Here is a 27,753-nt window from a genome sequence, read left to right on the forward strand (position 1 = left end):
TCCCGCCAGTGTTTGTAATGGCTTCGTGAGTGTACGGAAGCAGCTGCCCACATGACAACTATGTGCTTTTGCCACTGACTTCGGACATTTAGGACTTTTTAAAATAATAAATATATATATATATTTTTTTAAAGTTAATTCATCCAGACTCACAACACCCCCGTCTGTTGGACTCTCAAAAGTTTTTCTCTGTGGAGACAAAAGGTAGCTATAACCTCGTTTTGTTTTTTAATTTATGTTTGTGTCACCAGAGCAGTAACAAGCTAACACTACAGGTATGGCACGCATTGGCATGTAGGAAGAGTATTTCTAGTTGATATGCGATTGAAATGGGCATCGGGCTTTTTAATGACTGGTCTTGCTTTGTAAATGGTGTTCAGCGTAACTGGACATGTATTGGAGGTAAATGTCACCCCCATAAGTCAACATTGGATGATGACAAGACAGTTGCTAGGTAGTTTAATATGCTGTTAAGGTGACTATCTGTGCATTGGGAAATGTGTTAAAAGAGTAAACAACGAGGCAAGACTGGTGTGTCCTTGTGCAATTAGCTACCGATTACAGCAGGTGGCAGTCTAAACCCTTTTAAAGTCTTGATTGGTCAGAAAAATGCAGAGACCTCGGATAAGCGGAAAAAAATGGATGGAAAATACAGAGAGGGCTCCTCGGTTTACGACGGGGTTCCGATGTTACGGCGGCGACGTTACGTAATTCTAATGTGTACGTAAGAAATGCGCCGTGGTCCGTCGCTAACCAAACCAATTTATAGTAACTTCATAATTATTACAGTAAATATTTGTATCAAGAACTTTTCTAGGCCATCAATAAAAATCAATAAATAGAAAACAGTAAGTATGGCGATAATTGAGCGTGTTTTCTGTGCCGCGTGACCACCTAATCTTATGCTGCTTCACAAACCACTTTGCATAAACTACAAAACGTAAACCCAGGACCCCTGTATAACTACCATATTACGTATTTTACAGATTGGATTGAATGGAATGAAACAGTTTTTAACGGACTTTACAAATTGAGATAAAAGTGCATGTAAATACACCAAGAAGAAAATGCTCTGTTTTTGCTAGCCTTGGAAATATTTAGATATTTTGAATTAAAAAAATACATCCTCAAAGTTTGTATATTGAACTTGTTTTTTTCTTTATAAAGTTAGTGTGATAGTTCAACATTCAAATTTATTTACCATTTAAAATAAAAAATCACACGGCAAACTGAGTAAACTTTCTAGCATTCAGTTTATTCCATTTTAAATAAAAAAATAGTGTGCCATCTTTCCACATTTAACAGCATACAGCTGCACAGCAGCACACCAAGGAAAAACATACACTGGGCCACAAATGACCCCCAGGTTGGACTTCAGACAACCCGGTGTTAAATTGTGCTTATTTCCTGTGCTGAATCTGTCACTTTAAGCTACTTAATGGATCAACATATGGCATCAAAAGTAAAATTTTAAGGCCATTCTCAATTAAATATATCAGCATTTTGTGGCGTGAAAAAACACAGCTTCTGAAGATCTAGAGGAGGGAACTTCTATTGTTTTATTAACCAAACAATGTTGATTTAATATTGAAAATAAAAGCTTATCTTGATTTATTATTGAAAATAAAAGCTAACAGAGAAAATAGTCGGTTGCCATTGAGTTAAGTTTCATTTTTAGTTGGTTTGAAGTACTGCTTGTCCTGCTTCTAGCTATTCGAGGCATCAGTAGTTTGGAGGTGGAAGTGGAGAGAGGAGGAACGTCCCCAGAGGTGTAACGAGGAACAACAGTCATTAGTCGCTCTCTTTCCCTTGTGTGACACCGACCAATATGGTAAAACAAATTAGCACGTGCGGCTTTGTGTAAATGGAAGGCCACACAAAGGCACTACACACACTGATATGTCATTAGCAAGCAGGTGGGGAGACACAACATTGAGCTGTTGCCTCTCCGACCAAGTGATGAAGAGGTTTCCGTGGCGACCAAGCTGCCTGTTGCCATCCCTCGTTTTGGGGGAGACCAAAATGAGTGCAGGGGTTAAATGCAAAGACCAAGCACCACCAGGAGGAGGAGGATGAGCTCTACTCTGGTGACATGAATGGGAATGTTCCTTTTGTGGCATTGAATTAGTAAAACTTAAATTACACATTTTTGCTATCCAGTTTAATTTCCTTTTCTGTCACTTTTGAAATAGGAGTGATGGCTTTGGAAGAAAAGAAAAATACTTAGCATTCCAAATGACTGAGCATCTTAACAGTAAGCACAAGTTGCCTAGTTCAAGCTGCTTTGTAGTTAATTATTTTGTTCCCTCAGTCATCTTGAGCTTCTATCATGTGTAACTGGCAAAACGGAGGTGGTATTATTTGGAACAAAATGGAAGTACAGTGAAATCTCACTATATAATAGCGAATAGTGATAATTTTCTAAATATCCTGTAAACACCCCAAAAGGTTTGGAATTGTCTATAGAATCCCACAAGATGACAGCAAATCATTTTTTTCTATTAGACAAGGCTATGGCCTGAATAAATGAAGCTCCTATCCTCACTTCAATATAGGTGCTGGGCCACAAGATGGCACAAACATGGCTTTGGTCTGAGCACAAAAACAGCAAATAGGTGAGAATTTTTTGCAAATAACAGAGGATAAGTCCGTTGAATAGATTTGTGAATGCCAAACTACGAATTGTTGCACTTCCATCTAATGCCAAAAATATAACCAACAAACAGTTGGTATAACTACCATTTTAAATTTTTAAAATGGAGGTACAGTGCTTCCCTGCCTACTCGCGAATTCACTTCATAGATTTTGGGGGGGGGGGGGAACCCCATCCTCCATTATTCGCTAAAACGCCTAGCTAGCTGTTAGATGATTTTTTTATTTGTTTTGTTCTTATGATAAAGAATGTATTTCATTACGGCCTCTGTACCAGCTTTTGCTCTGCACTGTTGCAAACAGACACACTTTCTTGAATGTCTACCATAACTGCATGGTTGTAACCGATGTCTTAAAAATAATTATTCCAGCCACCTCTAGTGGTACCGCCTGCTGATTTGTCTTGTCTTATTTGAGGTGCGGCGTTCATTTATTGACTCGGACGACGTGTCTTAGACTCGCGGTCACGATGTGTTGAACTATATCTCCTAAACTCATGTTAGTGGACAAAATTCTTCTTCTTCTTATTATTATTATGTATTTGTTTGTCTGTTTATGCCAGCGACGTATAGTGACGAGGCAGGGAAATTAAATGCTCTCCCGCTTGATGGCAGAAGGTACGCTTGACTCGTATAGCCACCTGTTGCTATCCATACAATAGAATAATACCTTTGAGTTCAACTAAACGGGCCCAGATGAGTAAGCGCATTAGCGAGTAATTTGAGAAGATATCATCCATATTTCAGTATAGATACTTTTATGACATTCTTTGTTGGTGTGCCATGAGATTTTCCTAATGTAAAATGTGTCTTGGCTCAATAAAGGTCGGGACACATCAGAATCATCTTTATTTGCCAAGTATGTCCAAAAAACACACAATGAATTTGTCTCCGGTAGTTGGAGCCACTCTAGTATGACATCAGACAGTCAATTGACAGAGAACACGTTTGAGACATAAAGACATTGTTCTCACGTCAACCTTTTGTGTGCTGTTGTAATAACGATCCCACAAATCACACTGTTAATGCAGCATAAGCAACATGTGGTTTGTTTCTACACCGACTTGATTTGCTCTTTGTCCGTGTTTGGGTCGAAGCCCCTCCTGCTGAAATTGTAAAAGGATTATCTTTTTGGGTTGGAGGGGGTATAATGGTGAGCACTAGAGTGTGCCCAGTGTTGTGGGCCGGGGTCCTAATGAGATCACCGCAGCCCTCATGTAAGCAGCGACACCGCTGGTGGTCTGGTGCTGTGACGCACTGGGGCCACAACGGGCCTTCTTCAACTTCTCCACTGTGAAGAGCAATCTGTGTGAAAGGCCAAACAAGTCAGGGGGTGGGGGTTCACTCAAATCCTTTTTAAAATACCTTTTGTCATTTATACAAGGATTCTTTTATCATTTAAGAATGTTATATCATAATTAGGCCTTCTCTCGCCAATGCGACTGATGTGTTTGACTTCCCCGATGCAGGTGAACATGCTTGACTTGAGCATAAGCTTGCAGAGATTAAAACAAATAAAAGGATGGTGTTGTGTCCTGTTTTTACCTTAATAACAAAGTGGGGGGCTGATATATTGCCTGTACTCAGCAGCAGTGTCTGACTAAGGGGAGTCCAGACAAAAGACAACCTTGACGTCCCACTGTTTTTAATAGTTCTTAAGGATGTGCTCAAAAAAAAAAAAAAAAATCTGGGGGGGGCTATTGCCTTTTCAAATGAGTCCAAGCGTTTAGTCCCTTAAAGGCAAGGTCCTCTCTGCATAAGAGCTTGTGGAAAGCTGTTTCACCATCTATTTGATATCCAACTAAAGGTCCATGTAGTAGTACGCTCTTTTTCCCCCCGCACTAATAGGGCAACTTTGGCATACTATTAGGAGACTGTACAAGTTTACATCTGCATGCTACTTGTACTCCTAGTGAAGCACTCGATGGTACCTAGTACAATTTTTATCATGTCTTGTGGTTCTAGTAGCATACAATTGCTACAGCTTTTGCCTCACTAGTAACATGTAGTTGTCTTACACATATGCCACACCTCTAGGGGTCGCTAAGGGGCCACCGGAGAAGAGAAGGGAAGGCCTTTTCTCCGACGCAGCCGTGTTTTATGGCTTTTAGCTCCTTTTGTTTGCTTCCTCGCTGATCACTCATTCCTCTCCGCCCGGAATAGCTTTGGAAAAGAAGACCCCCACCCCCACCCCTTGCTGTGCTCCTCTGTTCCCTCTTTATTGAATCCCGCCTCTGTATCATTTATCTCTGCAGTCCCTGCTCAGAGAGGGGAGGGGGCATCTTTTGCTGTTCCCCAGCTGGGTTTGTTGACACACGGTCAATCTTGATCTTTTTTTTTTTTTTTTTTTTTTTTGGGATGGAACATTGTCCTCCCTCCACCTCCGCCCCTCAACTAACCCCTCTGCTTTTCCCTGAACAGTAAAGCTGCCACAGCTGTGGACTGTATTAGCATAGCTTCTCAGAAGTGAGGGGTGGGTAAAGGTGGTGTCAGGATGGTAAAGAGGCTCTGCTAAATCTATTGCAGCCATTAGCTTTTGTTCAACAGTTGATGGTTTTAAAGCATTTCACAGCGCTGAGGGAGGCCACAGAAGAGTTGATTCCACACTAACAGCTTTCTAAATATTGAGGACACGAAGGTTCATCACGCATAAGATGTTTGCTTTATAGCGAGTCATCAAAACTTTATCACCATACTCGGCCCACATGCAATAGCATACTCAATTTTTTGGGCGGTACTTAGCATCTACCTGTAGATTTGTCTAGTACACTGTAGTACCTTGACTTATAAGTTTAATTACTTAAATGCTCAAGCTCATAACTCAATGTACACATATATCCACATTCCCTATTGAAATTATTTGAAATTCCATTAACTAATTAACCAACTCATCGATTATCAAATTGATCGAAAATTATTTTGGGAAACAACTAATCGTTTAGAGCCATTTGTCGGGTTTACATGCAGACTTTTTTTTTTTGTAATTTTGATTGAAATAATTCAGAGTGAAGATCTCTAGTCAACTGTTTAAATGTGACGTGAGCTATTCCGATCTGGCGTTTACATGTGTCACTACATTTAATCAGAACAGCCATTTTACAGACATGACATGTGCAGATCGACGTAAACATCATGTGATTTATCAAGGTGGAGGTTGGTCATCTATTTATCCCAGTAGTTGCTACTGTTTTATAGTTGTATTAAAGCAACAGCTTGATTAAAAACAAGTTATAAGTAGTTAAAAACATTGGCGCCGCGTAGGAACTCCTGTTGGAAGCCGCCATGTTTTGAAGTGCGTAAATGATGACGTCACCGCGTAGTTGTGTCAAGAGGGAGCACGTGCAGACAGCGCAGCCCAGCACCATTCCAATTCACGATTTACATGGCGGAAATGTACTTCTGATCGGTTTGGCAAAAGGAATATTCCGCCCCAGTGAATCCAAATGAAATTCCATTCAGATTCTACCTCTTTATTCCGATTGAGGCATTTATGTGGAATATTTTCCTCGGTTTGGGCTTCTAAACCGATTATAATCGGAATACAAGGCTCGATGTAAACCCAGCTATTGTTTAACTTAAAATTGTCCAAATCCTCTGCTGTGTACGTATCAACAGTAAATATTCTCCAATTTCTGCAGTCCTTCATGAAAGTTGTTTTGCAGTTAACTCTAACGTAAAATGTTTTATCCAATTATCTGATTAATCGATGGAATAATAAGTTCTAAAAATATTTGATAGCTGCAGCTAGATGTGCAACAATTAATCGATTAATCCACAACTAATTATAAAATTGATGAATAATTGTTTTGTTAATTGAGAAATTATTTCAAGACCTTTTCTAACTAAAAATGTTCCAACTTAGAATTTCAGCCGTGAGAGTAAATATTCAACTATTTCGGTAGTCCTTAATTTGAAATAATGTACTGTTTTGTAATAAAGGGATGGAAATAAAAAAAAAAAAATCTGATTCAATTAATAAAAAAAAATCATTAACTGATTTTGATGATTAAAATCGTTGTTAGTTGCAGCCCTAATGAAAACATAATAAAGGGGATTGTAAATATACTGGTTTTATAGTGTAATAATTGTAGATTGGGCCAAGTAGAGTCACTACAACAGTAGCGGTGTATGTGTGCCTTTAAGGGGTGTGACCTAGTGAGCGATGTCAGGAACATGGTCGGCTAGTCATTGTTTGAGCATCTGGGTGTACATTTTGGCTTAAAGTTGCTGTTCTGCATTGGCAACTTTTGCTGTTTTTTTCATTTTTACTTGAGCAGCTATGTATCTAAGTCAAGGTACCACGTTGCATGGTTAGGTTTTGTAGCAGTCGGAGATCTCAACAAGTTATTTTTGCCACCTTTATTTATCGAGGTGAAGCAATTAAGAACAGATTCTCATTTGCGATGCCGACCTGGCTGCAGACAGCCGAGTTAAAGCAAAGCAAATACAAAAAAATACAGTTTTGTTTGACCCCTAAAAATGGCTAAAGTGACAAATTATTTGTGTGTTTTTTGGACATACTTGGCAAATAAAGATGATTCTGATTCTAAAATGACTGTTTCAAATCAAAATGGCAGATTTCCTTCTTTTTAAGCATGATTTGTGTAAAAAAAAAAAATAATAATTTTTTTTTATTTTTATGGAGGGCTGCAAGGTGCAGGGATGAGCAGGTCCAAGTCCAACGAGGATAAAAGATCCACATGGCCTGCGGTCGCTCGACTAACACGCAGTTGCAGCAGTACCGGGTCTAAGGACTCTGGACCGGGCCAGTACAGGAAACAACGCAAGAAGCAGTCGCACTCTGCACTGACTCAGGACCTCAGTCAGATGAGCGTAAGCGGGCAGGGAGGCCTGACTGCCAGGTGGGAAAACTTTTGATTCTTTGAGAATCATATTATGACTTCATCTTTGAAACTCTCCTTGGGTCTTCTCTTGGCTTCTTCAGTGAAGGAAAGCAGTTAGGTCAACGTCAAGATGGCCCCTCTTTGGCCAAATCTGGTGGCGGCCTGGCCTCCGTGGCCCATCGGATGAAGATGGGTCGCTGTAAGAACATTGTGGTGGTGGCAGGAGCCGGAATCAGCACCGCCAGCGGAATTCCCGACTTCAGGTTTGTGTTCTGGCCCCTCTTTTATTTCATAATTGGAGCGCCCTCTTCAACTGGCTACTGGCTTTTGTCAGAACTCCAGGAACGGGCCTTTACGCCAACTTGGAGGCATACAACATCCCCTACCCGGAAGCCATTTTCAACGTCGACTACTTCTCCAACGACCCACAGCCTTTCTTCTCTCTGGCCAAGGTGCTCTATCCCGGGAGCCACAGACCCAACTACATCCACTTCTTCATCCGCATGCTGCACCACAAGGGCCTGCTGCTCCGCGTCTACACGCAGAACATCGACGGCCTGGAGAAATGTGAGTGCCGCATGTAAAAATACAACTGGGCATCTTTCCAGTAGGCCACATTGAATTTGACAGAAGTGGTCAGGACTTTGCTAGTAGTGGGCTTCCATCAATCCTCCATCCATTTTCTATAGCACATCCTCATTAGGATCGCGGGTGGGCTGGAGCCTAGCCCAGCTGACTTTGGGCCAGAGGTGGGGTACGTCCTGGACCGGTCGCCAATCAATCGCAGGACACATATAGACAAACAAGCATTAATTGACACTCACATTCACACCTATGGCCAATTTAGATTCCTCCATGAACCGAACCTGCATGTCTTTAGAATGTGGGAGCCAACCCACGGAAACGCAGGGAGAACATGCAAACTACAAACATACAGGATGGCCGCAGCGGAAATTCAAACCCGGAACCTGAGAAATGTGGGGTGAACGACCTACTAAACACTGGGCCTCCTCTATCGATAATCAATTTTTAACCTGTGGTTTTAAATTGCTTTTCTTCTGAGAAACGTTTTTTCATGAAGTGTCACTCTCATAAAGCCATTCTGTCTGGTAGCAACCGATTACAGTTAAAATAAGAGCACTATTTCAAACGGCATCCGATCCAACGTGTTCAAGTCCGTTTTTAGATTTTGGCTTTGTTTACTTAAGTAATGGTTGCCTCCTCAGTGTGCGGCATCCCTGATGACAAACTGGTAGAAGCTCACGGCAGTTTTGCCACCGCTTCCTGTCACCTGTGCTACACGCCGTACCCCTCAGAGGAAGCAAAGGTGTGTTTGAACCCCCATGAACACATTTCAATATCACGCAGGTTGCCCACTTTTGACATCGGCAATTGTCTCCTAGCGCGCCATCATGAGCGGCGACGTCCCCACGTGCACATTCTGCGCTGCCACGGTCAAGCCCGACGTGGTTTTTTTTGGCGAGGACCTTCCTCAGAAGTACTTCCTCCATACCAAAGACTTCCCCAAAGCTGACCTGCTGGTCATCATGGGGACGTCGCTACAGGTCGTCAGCAGCATCTGAGGAGCTCCCACCTTCCAACGTCACTTGAATTGTTAACAAATGGCATTTCAGATCGAGCCTTTTGCCAGCCTGGTGAACACAGTGCGCGCCACGGTGCCGCGTCTCCTCCTCAACCGGCACGCCGTGGGACCGTTCCAGAGGATCCCGTTGCGCAGGGGGGACCACGTGGAACTGGGCGACCTGGAAAACACGGTGCGGAAGTTTGCAGAGATGCTGGGCTGGAACGACAACATTGTGGACCTGATGAAGAGTCAAGAACAACAGGTTGGCTCTCAAACAGAAACTATACTAGGGGTGTCCAAAGTCCGTTCCCAGACCATTTTGCAGCATACTGTCCATTTTTTAGTGGCCTACAGCATAAACAAAGTACTAAAAAAGCCATATATGTAATAGATATGACAAAAACTATACTAAACAACTGAAAAGGGTAGCAACATTTTTCTTTTAAAAATGCCCTGGTGAATAAATTCAGTTTTAGGAGCAAACATGGTTTGCTCCATTTTCTGTTCAATGTCAATGTCCAATTTGTGAACATATCACATTATCCATCCATCCATTTTCTGTACCGCTTATCCTCACTAGGGTCACGGGCGTGCTGGAGCCTATCGCAGCTATCTTCAGGCGAGAGCTGGGGTACACCCTGAACTGGTCGCCAGCCAGTTGCAGGGCACATAAAAACAACCAACCATTCGCACTCACATTCACACCTACGGTCAATTTAGTCTTCAATCAACCTACCAGGCATGTTTTTGGGATGTGGGAGGAAACCCACACAGTCACAGGGAGAACATGCAAACTCTACACAGGCGGGGCCGGGATTTGAACCTGGGTCCTCAGAACTGTGAGGCAGATGTGCTAACCAGTTGCTTATTACAGATGTTGTTTGGCTGCTGCTCAGAGCAGGACTACCCCAAAATCCTGGAAAAAACTTATCACCTTCTGCAGGAAGCTGTGATGTAGCAGTTTTTCAAAATAACTACTTAGTAATGGTATATAAATGCTTGGATTATTTTAAACATGCTTTACAAATTAAAGTTGAATGTCAAAGTTGCCCTTGCATCGTAAAATTTTTCTGTATGAGGCCTTTGTGGAAAAAATTGGACACCCCTAACGAGTTCTGAAGTGAAGGACCAACCGACCCAAACAAATCAATCCTCTCAGCAGTGTATCCCGACGGTCAGTGGCAGAAGCGGAACTGGTGGCGAGGAGTCGGACTCTGAGACGGACAGCAAGTGTTCTGCGTCATCCTGCCTGAGCAACTGACAGCGGAAGACAACAATACTGTTGTTGATCCTTCTCATGTTTGACATGTTTTCGCTTCTGACAGTCTGTTTCTAATGTTCAACAAATGACAAATCTACTTTAAGCACGTCTAAAGTCAACTGTTATTAATACAGTATACACACTATTTTGAGCAATATTTAATAAAACCTGTTGAGTAATGAGCCCAAACTGACAATTAATTTTTTTTATTTGCCTTTTTTTGTTGTTTTTTGTTTCAGTGATAGGTTCACTACATAAAATAGTGAGATTTACATCATGTAAAAGTGTGCAAAAAGAACACATTCTCCCCGTGGAGGGGGGACATGCTGTATGTTAGACATGGAGTTCACCATCATCAAAGTCCATGGAATGAAAGGAATGTCTGGAATAGTGTTGGAGGCCTCATGTAGCCAAAGTTGTATTTAGAAATTACAGTGGTAATGTGATTTTAATTAATGTTGCTTGTTGTCAGCAGCTGTTTGTGAGCTGGAGCCGTGGGCGATAGAAGCTCCTTGGAAGTATTCTCATTTTGAATTGAGGTGTTTGACAGTTTGTTCCAAAATTGCATTGCTAACTGTGGTTCTCCTTGCATACATCTGAGGGCATTACAGTACCATTGCATAATTTTTTTTTTCACTTCAAGCAGCGGTGTATCTAAAGCTCGCTCTTAATTCAAATAAAATATTGACCGAGCAACAGTTCGTGACTCCAAAAAATTATAAGCCAAGATACTGTATTTTCTTTTGTACACGTTCGCTAACGCTGATGAGAACAAACACGACTTTGAGCATCAAAAACTATTCACAGCCACACGTTCCCAGTTCTAAATAGACCTCAACCTGAGCAGGTCTGTCCCACTCTCACAAGAGATATCATGTTTTAATGTATGAATAAATAAGTAAATACAACAGGGGGAGGGGGGCAGTAAACTACAGACATTAAGCAGGTGAATGATTAGTGCATTGCCATTCAATCAACTATTTGAATAACACTTTAATTTAGGAACAAATAAAAACAAAAAGGTGCAACAGTGAGGTCTCTTCACTGTCGCAGGGGACCTCAGCAAAGTCCTCCTCAACAGAGACCGCCATTTTAGCTGTGTTACACACTCTGGGGCCGGATGCTTTGGGACCCATTGATCTACCATTGCTTCCCCCATGAGATGATTTTTCAATGACAGCTTTGGAGTAAGTGACCATTCACATCCACACACTATTGTGTGTGCTTTTTCTGTATTTGAACCACATTGATTTAATGGATGTTAAGAACCTTCATAATAGCATTTGAAAGCTCACAGCAGATCAGTAGCAATCCCAAAATACTATTTATTAAAAGTTAGGGACTTTCAGGTGAAACGTCAGGATGAACCTAAAATTCATGATAACATTTATTCGTTAAATTAAATTTGACCTTGTCTAAACCAATTAATTTCACCTGAAAAGGTGCAGTTAGTTCATTGTGACATTTAACTCAAAACCCTGAATCCCTTTTTGAGAATTGCCACCTAGTGGCTGTGGGTAGCACTGGGGTGACATCAGTGCACTCTGATTGGGTGCTTGGTAAAGGGGTGGTGCATGTATACCGACAATCGGGCCTAATTTGAGCATTTTTCCTCCCTTGTGATCAAAGTCAGCCTAAATCTCGAATTTCCCAGCGTGATTGTCCTGTGGTGTGGGTGTATTAGAGGGATTTTTCCCTGTTCTGTTGGGGCCTGCAGTTGTAAATAAACAATATTGACGATGGCAAATCCTTGTGTGTGGTCAACACTGAACTGGGCCGAGCCACGGACTCTCTGATTGAGACCTAAAAACAGAACCATAGCCAGTTAGGAAGCGACAATTCACCAAGATAAAAATGTTGTCTTTAACGTCGCGGAAACAGTCCGATATGTTGCTACCGTTACGAAAAAGAATAGTTTGTGTTGCGAATGACCCACACACTTAACTCTGATAGGCAATTGTATTGTTGTGCTTGGCTGCTATTGGTCAAAATAAACTTTAGGACAGAGTCAGCACAAGATGCTCCTAAAGAGGAATCCACCTTCCATGAGGTCATCTGAAAGATCCAGCCTTGAAATGTGACACAGCTTGGGGGCTTTTCCTCCCTCTCTGGGCTCAGCCCCCGCCCACTCCCGACACGTGGCGTGTTTTGCTCTAATCAGAGTCTGATCCAGCGTCGTCTCCAGGCGGCGCATGCAGCGTTTCTTCCAGGGGGGCTAACGTCCCGTCTGGCTTGACTCCCATGGGACGGATCAAGCTCTGCCTGCGGGTACACACATGATGATGATGACATGAGCGTCTGTCTTATAAATGGAACTTGCTCTCTGAAACTTTATGTAGAGCAATGGTGGGAATAACAGAACTCTACTGTACTCATGTACACACTAGCTAGCCCTTGGTTTAAAAACAAACAAAATGTCAAACACTATGAAGGTTAATGAGAGAAACTATTGTGTGTGTCCAGACGGGGTTTTTTTTCTGTCAAAATTGGTATTGTATATATTTGACATTAAAAATGCATTTTTAATTTTCACTTTATTACATTTCAGCGTCCCCAACTCCCCCTGTGGACACTTGCTCCAGTCCAGACAACCCCTCACCCGCATGCTCTCCTCTCTACTCCAGTGGCAGTTTAATTACAGGATCAGCACTGGGGCTAATCTCCTCAAAGCCACGAATGCCCCTTCATCCTAATCCAATTATACCTCCTGTGTGTGTGCGTGCATGTCACCACTCCATCCAAGATGACTCCACTCACAATTGTCCATGACCAGACTTAACTTTTAGTTTTTACACCATGTACTGGTCGCCAGCTAATTGCAAAGCACATATAGACGAACAACCATTCACACCCACATTCACGCCTAAGGACAATTTAGTGAACAGGTGTCAAACAAGACCCGAAGGCAAGATCCGGCCCTCTGAGTTATTTTATGTGACCCATGAATGTTTTTACACTATTGTTTCTTGACTTGTGATTTTATCGGCTGACATTAGCCCTTCTTAAATAGTCAAAAATCGGCCAATTTTTTTCATTAAACATATTACAACCTAAGACTGAGATAACAACATTCAAACTAACAACAATAAAGGAAATAAAACAAAACCAGCCACAATGCACAAAACGATAATCAGCATAACAAATGTGCAGGCAGGCAGGCGCACGCACACACACACACACACACACAAACACAAAGAAAAGATGGCAACACAATTACGAAAATTGCATTTTGCAAATGTCTTAATTCAGATCAAAACCCAGGATGTCCATGTTATTCTTAGGAGAAAGCTAAACGTATATTGATCATGAATGAATAATGTTTTGCCAGTAACTTCACTCATTATGTTGCTTATACAGTATTCCGCATACTTTTCTGGCCTAAATCTAAAGATAAATTCATCAGTTAATGCTTATTTGCATGTTTTTGAACTTGAACATTCCTCTGTTGTAAAGTTGAATACTAAAGGACAAAGTATTGTAAAAACAGTCAAATGTTCTTACTGTAATTCATATCTTTGTTGTTGTAATTGTTAAGGGACAAAAATTATAATACATTATCTTTTAATTAATCAGCCAATTTATTATTATCTTAATTTTTTTTTTTTTACACCATGTACTGGTCGCCAGCTAATTGCAAAGCACATATAGACGAACAACCATTCACACCCACATTCACGCCTAAGGTGTGAATGTGTGTTCACCTGTGGGATGTTCCAATTTTGCAAATGATTTGAAAATTATTGTATTCTGTTTTTATTTATGTTTAACACAACATCCCAACTTCATTGGAATTGGGGTTGTACTCTGAAAGCAAATACAGCGCAGCTCCACCTATGGCCAGCTGATGTCATGGCTCAGGCCCAGGACACGCACAAAGACAATCGGCCTGTTTTTGTGCCGATTTTGCCCCTTCCCGACCAAGCACGTCAAACACAAGACAATCTAAGTCTTTTAAGATTATCCTATAAAATCGCCTTGAGGTCAGAAGTGTGTTAAGAGTGGATTTGTCCTAACTTTAGGGTCCGAAACAGGCCGGGCCGACAATCTTAAATAATGAATGAGTTAAATATTTACAACCAAAACTCTTCATGCGTGGGGAACGCCGACTTCTAGCAAGTCATGAGGCGGTGAATTGTGACGTGGAACAGAATGTAGTCAATCAAGAAGCGCCCTGACTCAATAAAAGGAAAAGAATGTAAATACAAACAAACATGTCTTACCTATATCTTTTTTTTTTTTTTGTATAAAAGTGGGTTCCCCAGACAGAAAGAAGTACTTTCAGAAGCAAGTCGTTTTTTGAGGACAACTCCATTTTACAAGACTCCAGGCCTTTTGGTATATCTGACAGCACAATGCCAAACAACATATTTCTGTCATGCTTTCAGTTCAGGCCAGACGTAGTGAATTATTTTCTGCCACCTGGCAGTACTCTTGCGTCTATTGATTACAAACAGAATGTAAAGGTTTATTAGCACCATCTTGTCGTACGATACGGTGCTGTTGACAGCTCTTTGTAGACAACGTAGACGTCCGTCATTCCCAAAGTCAATAGTGAAAGTCCGCAGGTCCAAGTGAAGCCTAACGAGATGTTTACCCATAGAACCGTAAAGCATCATCTGCCCCAATTAACACCACCACACAAATTCATAAGAGGCGTGCAGATGGAGTATGTGCTAATTGGAGGAGCAGTTTAGCAGTTAGTGGAGGACATTCTTTCAAGGCTGACTCATCTCCTTAGAGTCTGTGTGCTCAGGAGTAACAACACCCGGGATGAAAGGAAAGGGGGAGCAGTTCTCAGAAAGGAATCTTCCTCTTTAGGGGCCCACGTGCCTCATTACGGATCAGCCCTTGCGACAATGGGCTGGCCTGCGTAATTGTTCTGCCTCTTGCTCGTAAAAATTAAGTCAGGACACTCTGCTTGGTTATTAAAAACATGAAAAGAAACCTGTGCGACAGGTCTGTTCCCTTTACCAATTAGGTGGAGTATAATTAATAGCGCCCTAATAACCGCACCCAGTTCACTCCCGGATGCTGCTCCCAAGTCTAATTGACGTAGAGCAGATTCTTGCTCGGGTGACTCGGTTGGCAGGGAGAGACGAGGCGAGTGTTGGGATGCGAGCGCAACAAAGGTCAGTGCTACATCAAGGTGCCTCAGTGCTGCTGCTTGTTAAAATGTTAACACAGCCTGTCAACACCTTCATACGTCAAACACCTCCAAGGTCATACAAAGCAAAAAAATAGGCCTCAAAATTTCAACTGGCTGCCAGCATTTTACATGGGACCTCAGTTTAGAGCATCAAAGGAGTGGATTTTGCTTTTTATTTGGCTTTCTTGTGTCGGATGTAGAATGGACAGCTATGACCGCTATACATTACTCGTGCACTCACTGTAGTAGTCTTGCCATGCTGCACTAGTTGCATATCTGTTGTTGATCAATACTGGCCACTCATGCCAGAGTAGCATCATTTGCACACTGATTGAGGAGTATCTGCAACATTTGCACAATCAACATTGTCCCAGATTATCGCACTACTCGTCACTTTAAACCGCATACACTCCTTGAAGTCTCGGCGCCCTTTGCACAATGGTCATTGCACCGGACTTTTGCAATATTAGTCATTCAAACTGCTAAGTGTTCAAGGACTTTTTGCACAATTGTCAAAAAAAATAAAAAATAATTATGTACCGGCATTACCAGATAACTAGCAACCCTGTATTGCTCAGTTACTGTTTTTTTTTGTCAATGTCTTTATGTCTCAAAAGTGTTCTCTGTCAATTGACTGTCTGTTGTCGTACGGGAGCGGCTCCAACTACCGGAGACAAATTCCTTGTGTGTTTTTTTTGGACATACTTGGCAAATAAAGATGATTCTGATGACATTCTCCTGTAGTTCTGTGACTTACTGTTAAGGGCGTCGGATGTTGGACAACGACTTTTGACATGTCTTCGCTTTAGTTCTATGACTTACTAGTAAGGCTAGGCGATTTTGGAAAAACAATCATCACCATTATTTTGAATGATTAAGAAATTAAGATGAATAAACAATTATTCAATGATTTCTAAAGTTAGTAATGATTACTACTAAAATTCAAGTTTAAATATAATTTAAAAGAACAAGCATAAAATAAATTAATAAGTAAAATAATACATTAAAATCATAGGCTAAATACCGGCTGTTCCTGCTGTGCGCATCCTTAGCCTCTTCGCGGGAGCGTGATACACTTACATTTCAATAAAAAGAGTAGACGAAAGCAGCGAACTGTATTGCTATAATTAGTTTTTCACAGATTAGGAATAATATATGCCCGTGAGTGTTGTTACATTACCTGTTTGTATATGTTACTTCAGCGTGTGTGTTAATGTACATTACTTGAAGGTAAATCCCTCATGTGATGTCTAATGCTAATTTTTGCTAGCTGATCAATGAGCGCTAGCATTAAGCTGGGAATGTTTCCAAAACAAACCGTCTTGTATTTTAACATACAATGTGTGTACTTCGGTGGTTAGCACATCCGCCTCACAGTTCTGAGGACCCGGATTCAAATCCAGCCTCGCCTGTGTGGAGCTTGCATGATCTCCCCGTGCCGGCGTGGGTTTTCTCTGGGTACTCCGGTTTCCTCCCACATCCCAAAAACATGGATTGTAGGTTAATTGAAGACTGCAAATTGCCCGTAGGTGTGAATGTGAGTGCGAATGGTTTATATGTGCCCTGCAATTGGCTGGCCTCTCGCCCAAGAGTCACCTGGAATAGACTTCAGCACGCCCGCGACCCTAGTGAGGATAAGCGGTACGGAAAATGGATGGGAACACACACAAAGAGGTGGGTAAAGTAGCCAAATATTGTACTCAAGTAACAGTAAGGTTACTTGAAAGTAATGACAAGTAAAAAGTACTCCTCCCAAAAATTAATCGACTACGAGTAAGAAAGTACTCCGTGAAAAAACTACTGAAGAACTGAATAAATGGTCATTTCTGATTTGTGTCTCTCTCTCACACAGTTCAGCAAATCAATAGTTTTTCTTTTATTTTAGTGTTTTTATGATCGTGAGAAGCCAAAATTGATATCACAGTTAAATTTTGAATAATGCCCCAGCCCAATTTACTATCCTAAGTGACGTGAGGCGCTGCAGTCAGGTTTGCCCGTTAGTCTGTGTGTGAGCGCATCGGCATGAGTTGTGGCCGACAACAGCTTCTTGCGAGTGTTCTCATTTTGTATCTGTGTTTGACCGTTTGCCCCGTTCAATAAGTAGCTAAAAGTTACAATTCAAGCTGTTACCTCGACAACTTGTCCAACATGTTGACAAGCTTCTGGGCTTCATACTCCTTCTGCTCCTCGGTCATCTCCTCCATGGGGTTGGGCATGGGCTCCTCCACATGACCGGTGATGGGGTTGATGCTGGGAGGAAAAAAAAAAGGTTCTTTTGTATTATGTACGCACCACCCACTTTATTAGGTAGACTGGCATCCAATACAAGATCTTTACTGTTGACTCTTGAGATGGACTGTTCCATTCATGCTGTGACTCAAATGGCAAACTATTGAAATAAATGACATACTGTAAAATCTTGGATGAAAAACCTCCAGTCCTCAGCATTGAAGACGAGTCTTCCAACATGACAATGACCAAAAACATACTGCCAGGTTAACAGGAGTGGCCTAGTCCAGACCTCAACCCAATAGAAAACCCATGGAGGGAGCTGAATCTTGAGTTCCCAAACTGGGACGATTTAAAATTTATGTAATACGAGTGGACCAAATCCCTTCTGACTGTTAGCAAACCTGTTGAACAACTACACGAAATGTCTCATTGCTGTGCTCGTCAAGGGATTCTACACCAAGTGCTTATTTACAGTATGTTTTGCTTGGGGATCAAATACACTATTTCACTCAGTAAAATTAATACAATTTATTTATACAACACATTGTGTTTATGCATCTTTAATTGATAATCTGTACATTACCATGATCAATAAAACAAACATGAAACTTGTAGTGTGCCCCCGCTATTTTGCAAATGTTAGCGATAGTTTTTTTTTTATTTTTTTTTTTAGGTCTTAACAGAAAACAGGCAAGTCCAATAGTACCACGTTGTGCCGCAATACATAGGGCAGCTACTGGAAGAGATGCAGTGTAATTTAAAAGCAAGGAGGCATCGAAGGTGCCCAACTGAACTCCAATAATTGTCTTTGTTCCCACAGAGCATAAAGAATGTAAGCCTGCAAGTATTGCTGTATTCTCGGATTGTATGCGTTGCTGCTGTATATGTGTTAAAGTAGTAGCTGTTTGAAGGCTTATAATTACCACGTCGATGCTAATTTCTGTCAGACTGTCAATAGCATTTTGCATTGTTAGCATTAGGCTAACAGACTTCCATTTGATGAAATTATGTTGTTTGGTAGAACATTTTGCTCTTTAAAATACACATTTACTAACCTTTTGTTTATGTCATTTTAACAGTAAACTTCAACTAGGAGTAACAAATAAATAGCTTGAACAAACATCTTTTCATATATTTGGAAAACTGAGCGAGAGAGTGAAAACAGGTATTAATAAATTTAAAAACTAGAGAATTATAATAAGTTAGTGTGTTTTAAAAAGGTTAAAGTGTGTGTGGGAGGTGTAAAACTGAAAGAAATTACTTATTTATGAAAATCCGCGATACAGAGTTATATGTGCTCTAAAGCGCAGATAAACTGGGTGTTCACTGTACTGTTAATTTCTTACGTGAGGATACTTGAAAATTCAGCACGGGTATTTCCCTCACTCACAAAGGTTTTGCAGTTTTGTATTCTTCTGTGTCAGAGTCTTCGTCCGGTGAGTACTCTGTCTCCCCTCTCCCTCCTCCCAGCAGCCCTCGCGCCATCAGGAGTCCTGCCGCGTTCCCGTAACCCGTGTACTTCAACAGGTTGTCCACTAAATAACACACACGTCATCCAAATGAATGGAGGCCAATTGGATTCATATAGTGACCAAAAAAAAAACCATGGAATTTCAGTTTCCAAATTTGACAATATTCATTTAAAAAAGTGGTCAAGTCACACACATTTTCATCCAGAACTCAACAGTCCCCTCCCCCCTAAAAAGAAAAACTAACTCAGTAGAAAAGGGTCTGTTAAGTAAAAAACACAACACCACTTTTACCCATGACACGAAATTGGCCGCACATCTATAATGACAAAAAAAGACAAAAAAGTATCAAGGACCCAAACCCAAACTTGAGCAGGTCGTCGAATATTTTGGCTTGATGCAGCCATTCTGCAGATGCCAAAGTTTTATGATCATTTCGAGGCAATTGGAAGATTTGACAAAATTAGCCCCCAGCATAAGTTTCACCGATCGACACGACATTGGGTGAACACGTCTCTTGCAACAGGATGCAAAAAAAATTTTTAAAAAAAGTATCAAGGACATTATTGAACAGGAAGTCGGCCATTTTGAGCAAAATTCCAGGACTCATATTTCTACTAGGGATTTTGCCCAAATGAGCCCCAATTGGAAGCAGGTCTACTAGACAGATGGGCAACACAGAGGTTTCCTCTAATGACCTGACAAGAGCTCGCCCTCCCTCCTTACCACTCTCTTTACACAAGACAAAGAGAAACTCTGCAGCCGCCTGCTTGACGGCCATTTCCACGTGCGTCATCAGGCGCACCAGTTTGTTCCTGGTGGTGGTTCCCACCTCTGGCCTGATCTTCACATCTGTGAGTGGAGGAAGCACCTATAGTGGACAAATGATATTTAAAATAAATAAATAAATAAAATATTTAATTAAAAAATTCAAGCATTTGATGATGAAGTTATTTCTTGGGGGTGGAGGTCAGTGAGCAGTACCTGAGTTTTGATATATCGGCGGATCTCTCTGTGGTGTCTGGACCCTTCAGTCAGCAGGCTGAGCACAGGAGTAAGACCCTCTTTGTAGTTGGCGCCCTGACACATGCATGGGCGCATACACACACACACACACACACACACACACAAAGTACATGTTGGGAGCGCTAAAAGCATCTCAATCAACACCTGATATTAGAAAAGTAGAACGACTACTGTGGCACCTCGACTTACGAGTTTGATTCCTTTGGTGACCCAGCTCATAACTCAATTTACACATACGTCAAATCAATTTCCCCATTGAAATGTCATTAATCTGTTCCAGTCTCCCCAAAACAATTTTTTTATGTGTTAAGAGAACGTTGATAAATGTAGTGAGGGAAGACATGATGCCAGTTGGCGTGACTGGAAGAAGTCGAAGACAGGCTTTTATGGAAAAACAGGACAAGCCCAAAGGAAAAAGAATAGACACTGTGTGTATAGTATACAAATGCATTGTATACAAACATAATATAATAGATGAGAATGTAAAGAAATAAAAAAAAAAAAAAAAAAAAAAAAGTGTCATTATTGTTTGTACTGCGGTATTTGTGCACTCATTAGGCCACGCCCCCCTTTAAGGGGCGTGGCCGAGTGAGTGCCATCAGGATCTGCAGTCAGGTTGGCCAGTTTAGTCTGTGTGTGTGAGCATCTGGGTGTAACTTGTGGCCAATTTTGTATTTGTGTGTTGAATTGTTCAATAAAGGTCTGAAAGATGACTGTGGCTCTCCTTTCCCACATGCGAGGGCATTATAGTCGCTTCATTTTTTTCCACTTTATTTGAGCGGCGGCGTAGCCGAAGCCAAGCAACTGATGGAAAAACTCGAAGAATGGCAGCAAATAGTAGAGCGCAAGCCTCCACAACAAGGCCTCCCTATTATTATATAACCGTAGAGTTATATTACATCGGAACAGTCATGATGCCCTATTGCTTAACAGATCTGCCTCACAGTCGAGAGATCCTGCATTCCAATCTGGGCTCTGGCGGAGTTTCCATGTATACCTCATGCTTTTTTCAGTTTTCTCCTCATACATTCCAAAAACATGCATAAATAAATTGTCCATAGGTTTGAATGGGAGTGTGAATGTTTGTTTATATGTTCCTTGTGATGGATTGGCGAACAGTCCAGGGTGTTATTCATGATTGACCATCACTTTCAACAGTCATTAGCAGTAGCGCGTGTGTACCTAATGTGTTCTGCAGTTAAGGATGAACTTTTACCTTGTCGATCCGTTTCTCCATGAAGTCCAGTAACACCTGTATGGCGTCCATGTTTTTGCCGCCATATTCTTCCAGGCCTCCCCGTACGGGCAAGTCGATTAAAACGTCCAGGCAGGACACGGGCAGGTTGTTCAACAGATTGACAGCATGGCTGTGGGTTGCACAGAGAATACGATACCACTTCAGGACAGATTTATGAGAGGAAAGGGAGGCTAGTAAGGTCACAGGTGTACCAGTACCCCAAAAACCCCAAAGCGTTGTCTGCATTTCAATACAGCGTATCCACATTCATCCCATACTCACTGGCCAGTCTTGGTCCTACAACAGACATAGTTTTGTGTGTACTGTACTGTGCGGGTTATATCGAGTGCAACACACTGTAAGAGAAGAACAAACAAGCTGATGTTTTCCCAGTCATATGTGTGTGGTGTGGTGTAGCTCACATTTTACAAATCGATTGTGATGTGTGCATCCCCAATTAAGTTGGTGGCAGTGTTTTTCTGTTTGCGGCATCTGAGGGCTAAAGACGTGAGCTTATTGTGCAGTCGCTTCCTGAGCAGCCAATAAGCTCTGAAAGCTGAGATCAACAGAGGGGTTTATGACATCACTTTGTAGACTAGATCAGAGCAGTTAAAAAAAAACATCTCTTCAGAGCAAGTTCCTCCAAACTGAAGCACAATTCTGAAAAAAAAAAAAAAAAAAAAAAAAAAAAAAGGATCCCACAGAATGTTTCCCTCAAAACTTGCGACATATGTTAACCTCAAGCAAGTACCACCCAGTTGTTGACTGTCACGGGCCGCCAGCAAGGCCTTTTCTACTGACTCCACACCATCAAGAAGCCCTGATAAGACATTTACAACTAAATTATAATATTTGTTCCATGAAATTGTATCAATTTATTCCTAATAGTCTATTGCCTTAATTTTGTAGCATTTCTCTCTGCTGCACTTCTTTCTAGCAATGCACCGAATTTACGATTCTGAACTTCTCCAGGTGATGTTGCACAGTTGTGTGTTGTTATATTGCATTTTGTATAGTACTGATGGTTTCTATTATTCTGATCCAATGGTTGTGCTACGAAGAGGTGGATTAAGTCAGGTAAGGCCCCACTGAAGGCCCAGGTACCAAATGTATTAACTGCCACTGGTATCACATAATCCCAGCCTGTTTGCTGGGTGCATTGTAAGGTGCTAAAGTGACAGCGGGGGATTTTTGCTGCCTACCTGAACATAAGTGAGTCTTTCAACACCTTTTTGCCCTACCTATTAACCTATTTCATGATGCAACATGGGCGCTAAAGCAATAATTAATGTATAAGAAGCTGTCGAGTTCCCCACCTGTGTGCTTCCTCCGTTTTCTCCTCTGTCTCGGTCCTTAACATCAGCATGTGGCGCAGGATGGCCGCGATGACTCTGTACTGGTGGTCGTCCTCCTTAAAACCACATTAATTTCAAAACAGAATACTGGTCAAACAATTATTTTCAATGTGTGGTGGCACAAATAATTATTAATCTATTCGCCTGTGGCTATTTACTAAATACCAATGAACTCAAAATATGATACACAGAACTTACAAATCTATCTGTCCTGGCTGCTCAGTATAATATGTTAATAATAATGAAGAAGAAGAGCAGAATGTAATTGATTAGCTGCGTTTAGTCTTCTATATGAGAGACTCCCCCCTCGTGTATTTCCCGATGTTATCACAGTATCAGTGCACAATTTGGATATGGAGCAACAGGCAGGGTACACCCTGGACTGGTCACCATCCAATCACAGAGCACTTACAGACGAACCACCATTCACACTCACACCTATGGACAATTTAAGAGTCTTCAATTAACCTGTTTTTGGGATGTGGGGGGACGTCACAGTACCTGGAAAAAACAAAAAAACAAACACGCAGGCACGGGGAGAACATGCAAACACCATACAGGAAGGCCAAAACTTCATATTAACGAACATATTTGGTGTAATTTTGTTTTCTAATTATTTCACTGCAGTCTGCCTTTTACCTGATATGCCTCACACAACATTGAAAACTAAAAAGGTAATAGCGCCTTGCAGTCTGTTTCCCCCAAACTGTAGAATGCGCTTTTTTAACAGAGCTGCCTCTCCAGTGATCATTTTTAAATAGTTCAAAACACATTTGCTTGGGAAGGCATTGTAGTAAAACGAGATTATCTTTTTAATTGTTTATTTTTATCTAATTTCAAATGTTTTCTTGTACCAATTGTTAAATGTTATGATTCTGTGTTTTATATACAGTGTAAAGTACTCAGACTCCCTTAAATGTTTCACTCTTTGTTATATTGCAGCCATTTGCTAAAATCATCCATCCATTTTCTGAGCCGCTTCTCCTCACTAGGGTCGCCGGCGTGCTGGAGCCTATCCCAGCTATCTTCGGGCGAGAGGTGGGGTACACTCTGAACTGGTTACCAGCCAAACGCAGGGCACATATAAATAAACAACCATTCACACTCACATTCACACCTACGGGTAACTTTAGAGTTTTCAATTAACCTACCATGCATGTTTATGGGATGCGGGAGGAAACCGGAGTACCGGGAGAAAACCCACGCAGGCACGGGGAGAACATGCAAACTCCACAAAGCCCGGGGCCGGGATTTGAACCCTGGTCCTCAGAACTGGGAGGCAGATGTGATAGCCAGTCATCCACCGTTCTGCCTTGCTAAAATCATTTAAGTTCATTTTTTTCCTCATTAAAATGTACACACAGCACCCCATATGGACAGAAAAAAAAACGAATTTTTGCAGATTTATTAAAAAAGAAAAACTGAAATATCACACAGCCATAAATATTCAGACCCTTTGCTCAGTATTTAGTAGAAGCACCCTTTTGAGCGAATACAGCCATGAGTCTTTTTGGGAATTTTTTTTCACACCTGGCTTTGAAATGCTCAGCACCCGAGTTAAATATACAAGTGTCACAGGAAAGGGTCTGAATAATTATGGCTGTGTGATATTTCAGTTTTTCCTTTTTAATAAATCTGCAAAATTTCTACAATTCCATTTTTTTCTGGCAATATGGGGTGCTGTGTGTACATTAATGAGGAAAATAATGAACTTAAATTATTTTAGAAAATGGCTGCAATATGACAAAGAGTGAAAAATTTAAGAGTTTCTTAATACTTTCCGTACCCACTGTATGCTACTCACAAAAAGGATATTGTGCTAACAGGTGAAATTTCAGGATTAATCTAAAATGCACTATAACCTTTACAATTTACTTTCCAACTTGACCTTCTCTAAACTTAACTGCACATCACACTGTTTGATATAGGTTTTTTTTTGCGGTTTTTCAATAACGAGCGAATGGCAAAATTCAAATTTTTTTCCCCACTTCTTTTTATTTCCCGGGAGAGCCCCTTGGATGCCTTTTGTGTGATTCTTCCAGTTATTTGAGGTTCATACTGAAATTTCACCCAAAAGCTGAATATCTTTTTTGTGCATATAAAATACAGAAGTGTATTTTAACCATGTGAAGCACCTTGTGAGTACTCTGTGGACAATTCAATGTACTTACTAATAAGGACAAGCACGATGGAAAATGGATGGGTGGACAACACAGCACTCTCACCTTGCCACCAACATTGCACACAGTGAGGTTGAAGAGAGCTTTGAGAGCTTCCATTGCTCTCTCATTTTCCTCTGCAGGCAGGGGCAGGGCCTGGGGGTCCGGCAGGGCGGCCTCGTAGGTGCCAGCCCACCTCACGTCCAGGGTGTGCTCCAGCACCTCGGCCAGGCGCTTCACCACCTGCTTTTCCCTCCTCAGCTCCCCCCGCAGATCCGAGCGCAGCGCCGACAGCAGGAAGAGGAGGCGCAGCGTGAACAGGCCCACCTCGTGGTGCCACGCGGCGGCCGCGTGCAGGCTAGCGCACAGGCCGTGTGCCAGTTTCACATCCACGCTCACCTGCTGAGCCGCCGCGCTGTTGTACACCACGTTGCACAAGCACTTCAGGGCCTCCACCACCACTACTCTCTCCTCCTCGGCCACCGGCGCGCTTGGCTGCGGGGGCTCCTGGCCGTCGCCCGCCGTCTCCCCTGTGCCCAAACGGGCCATCTTGGCCAGAGTCAGCATGCCGTCCCGGGTGGCGACTGGTGTCAGGACGCACTTGTCCCGGGAGAGGATGCGGAGGGTCTCCAGACACGTCTTCTGACAGCTGGGCTGCACGTGCATCCCGAGCACTATCAGAACACTCTGGCAGAGCTTCTGAAATGGCAACAGACTCATAGTAGTGATGTGAAATTAGACCACAGATGACAAACTCAAGTTTTTTTTTTTGGTTTTTTTTTAATGTCTTGTTCTGCTACACTTGGTCATTCAGTATGGTGGATCTGTATGCAATTTTTACCGGAACAGTTTTGCTGTGCAACAGGGGAGTTTGATATACATTGGTACCTTGAAAACCAAGTGCTCCAACTTCTGAGCCTTTTAATTGGAAGCCATAGACGGTTGGACATTTTGATTTGTGATGTAGAAACAAAAACATTTTTGGTGGGCCAGCAAGCTACAATGCTGCTCGAAAAAAAAAAAATCACCTGCCTCACAGTTCTTATGGATTTATCTCTTTGTGCTTGTGTGGGTTTTCTCTGGCTAGCTCCCACATTCCAAAAACATGCATGTTAGGTTATTTATGAGTGTGAACGATTGTTTTGTCTATATGATGACTGACGAACAGTCCATGATGTAGTGCGCCTCTTGCCCAAAGTCAGCAAAGGTTTACTGAGGACTCTAAATTGTGTACAAGTCTGAATACGAGAGTGTGCATAAATTCTTGTTTGCCTATTTGTTGTCCTGCGATTAACTGGCGAGGCGATCTCTCCCAAAGTCAGCTGGCATGTTGGCCTCACCCGTTAGGCTAATAAGGGTAAGCACTTGAAAGATGAATGGAATACAATGATGGCGTTTGCTTACACTGCGCAGCGTTTCCTCCTTTGGGTCGAAAGTGAAGGTGTGGCTGTTCTAAAAATGAGAAAAGCTTATTGTAGACAATATGCATACCAATTGCACGATACAAGTAAAGCATTCAACGTTGCTTAATAACTCTATACACAACTACGTTGTTTACTATAATGACTGTGTGTACAGTATTTACACCAGGTTTGAAGCACATGTAACGGTCCCTTTTACGTTTTATTAGTGTCCGACCAAAACTAGAATGTAACAAATGAGCATTAAACATCACACGGCTCGACTTTTGTCTTTAGGAGGCTTAATCAGGTTGACTTGCTTACTTAAAAAGCAATCCGCTCAATTAGCTAGGATGCTAGCTGACGCTCGAGCTACGTTAAAAAAAATAATGTAGAAAAAGAACCAGCACAACTCACCTCTCGATTAAACACCTTGAGAAGCTCCTCAATGTCCACCTCATTAGCACTTTCGAGCTGCGACAACACGTTGTTTAAGTCCATGTTGGCTGTCAGAGGAAAAACAACACTCTTTGTGCGTTTTTAAACTGTCTAGCTAGCTAGCTGTCAGGCTAGCTTGGTGCGTTTAGGTGTCGGTTCGTCGGTGCGGAAATCCCAGAACTATTTGCGTCTTCTGATTCTCGCGGTGTGTTCAGAGACCGATAATCTCGATAATTCAATACATGTTACGGAATGGAGTATCGCATGCAAATAGTCAAATATATAATCAGAACTGTGCAGGAAATTAAAACCATGCACACGTCTGTTTTATTTGAGAACAATACATTTAATTGGTAGAACACTTCATTTAAAAGAAAATCTCAAAGTGAGATAAACCATAGTAAAATAATAAATACTTTAAAATACATTTCAGAAAACTCAAGGATAAATAGCATTATTGCCTAAATCGTTTTTAACTTAATGTTACAATATCAATAAAATACCAATGTGCATGCTAAAAAAAGTGTTTTTTTTAAATATATTTTTTAATTACTTTTTTAGTATGTATTGCGCTTGTGTTTTATGTTTGATCTTAGGTACAGCACAGCTGCAGTGCTCTCGAAGTGAGTTGAGATGAGTTGTTTCGAAAATCTATTACTATGACATAAGGCTAACAACGACATATATATATATATATATATATATATATATATATATATATATATATATATATTTATATATATATATATTTATATATATATATATATATATATATCGCTTTCTCTCCCTCTCCCTCTCTCTCTCTCTCTCTCTCTCTCTCTCTCTCTCTCTCGCTCTCTCTCGCTCTCACACACACACACACACACACACACACACACACGCACACGCACACGCTCACAACCTATATTTCCCAACCTTGACTGAGTCAAGGCACCCATTTTACATTTGAA

At 41.5% G+C, this 27,753-nt stretch overlaps 2 protein-coding genes across 7 annotated transcripts; one reads left to right on the forward strand and one right to left on the reverse strand.

The window, feature by feature from the left end:
• Nucleotides 1-16: 16 nt before the first annotated feature.
• Nucleotides 17-11,041, forward strand: si:dkey-103i16.6 (uncharacterized protein LOC557125 homolog). Of its 3 annotated transcripts, none has more exons than XM_061678172.1 (8): nt 17-204; nt 7,297-7,513; nt 7,597-7,758; nt 7,830-8,062; nt 8,722-8,822; nt 8,899-9,060; nt 9,130-9,342; nt 10,240-11,041. In XM_061678172.1, the coding sequence occupies exons 2-8, from the start codon at nt 7,314-7,316 to the stop codon at nt 10,339-10,341; spliced, it is 1,173 nt and encodes a 390-aa protein (XP_061534156.1). In that variant the 5' UTR covers nt 17-204; nt 7,297-7,313; the 3' UTR covers nt 10,342-11,041. The 3 variants fall into 3 exon arrangements, with proteins under 3 accessions (XP_061534156.1, XP_061534157.1, XP_061534158.1); XM_061678173.1 differs by having other exon boundaries at nt 10,243-11,041; XM_061678174.1 differs by lacking the exon at nt 10,240-11,041 and adding an exon at nt 9,661-10,225.
• Nucleotides 6,653-26,960, reverse strand: ric8b (RIC8 guanine nucleotide exchange factor B). Of its 4 annotated transcripts, none has more exons than XR_009768644.1 (11): nt 26,783-26,960; nt 26,370-26,417; nt 25,032-25,664; nt 22,768-22,862; nt 21,431-21,581; nt 20,173-20,268; nt 19,915-20,059; nt 19,110-19,254; nt 17,618-17,737; nt 12,382-12,603; nt 6,653-9,258 (listed from the first exon to the last, which is right to left on the reverse strand). XR_009768644.1 is itself a non-coding variant. In XM_061678170.1 (10 exons), the coding sequence occupies exons 1-10, from the start codon at nt 26,864-26,866 to the stop codon at nt 12,495-12,497; spliced, it is 1,626 nt and encodes a 541-aa protein (XP_061534154.1). In that variant the 5' UTR covers nt 26,867-26,960; the 3' UTR covers nt 10,532-12,494. The 4 variants fall into 4 exon arrangements, 1 of the variants encoding a protein (XP_061534154.1); XR_009768643.1 differs by lacking the exon at nt 6,653-9,258 and adding an exon at nt 10,532-12,144; XR_009768642.1 differs by lacking the exon at nt 6,653-9,258 and adding an exon at nt 10,532-12,144 and having other exon boundaries at nt 12,287-12,603.
• Between the last annotated feature and the right edge of the window lie 793 nt (nt 26,961-27,753).

This window comes from Phycodurus eques, chromosome 5 (genome assembly GCF_024500275.1).
Source record: "Phycodurus eques isolate BA_2022a chromosome 5, UOR_Pequ_1.1, whole genome shotgun sequence".
Classification (NCBI taxonomy): Eukaryota; Metazoa; Chordata; class Actinopteri; order Syngnathiformes; family Syngnathidae; genus Phycodurus; species Phycodurus eques.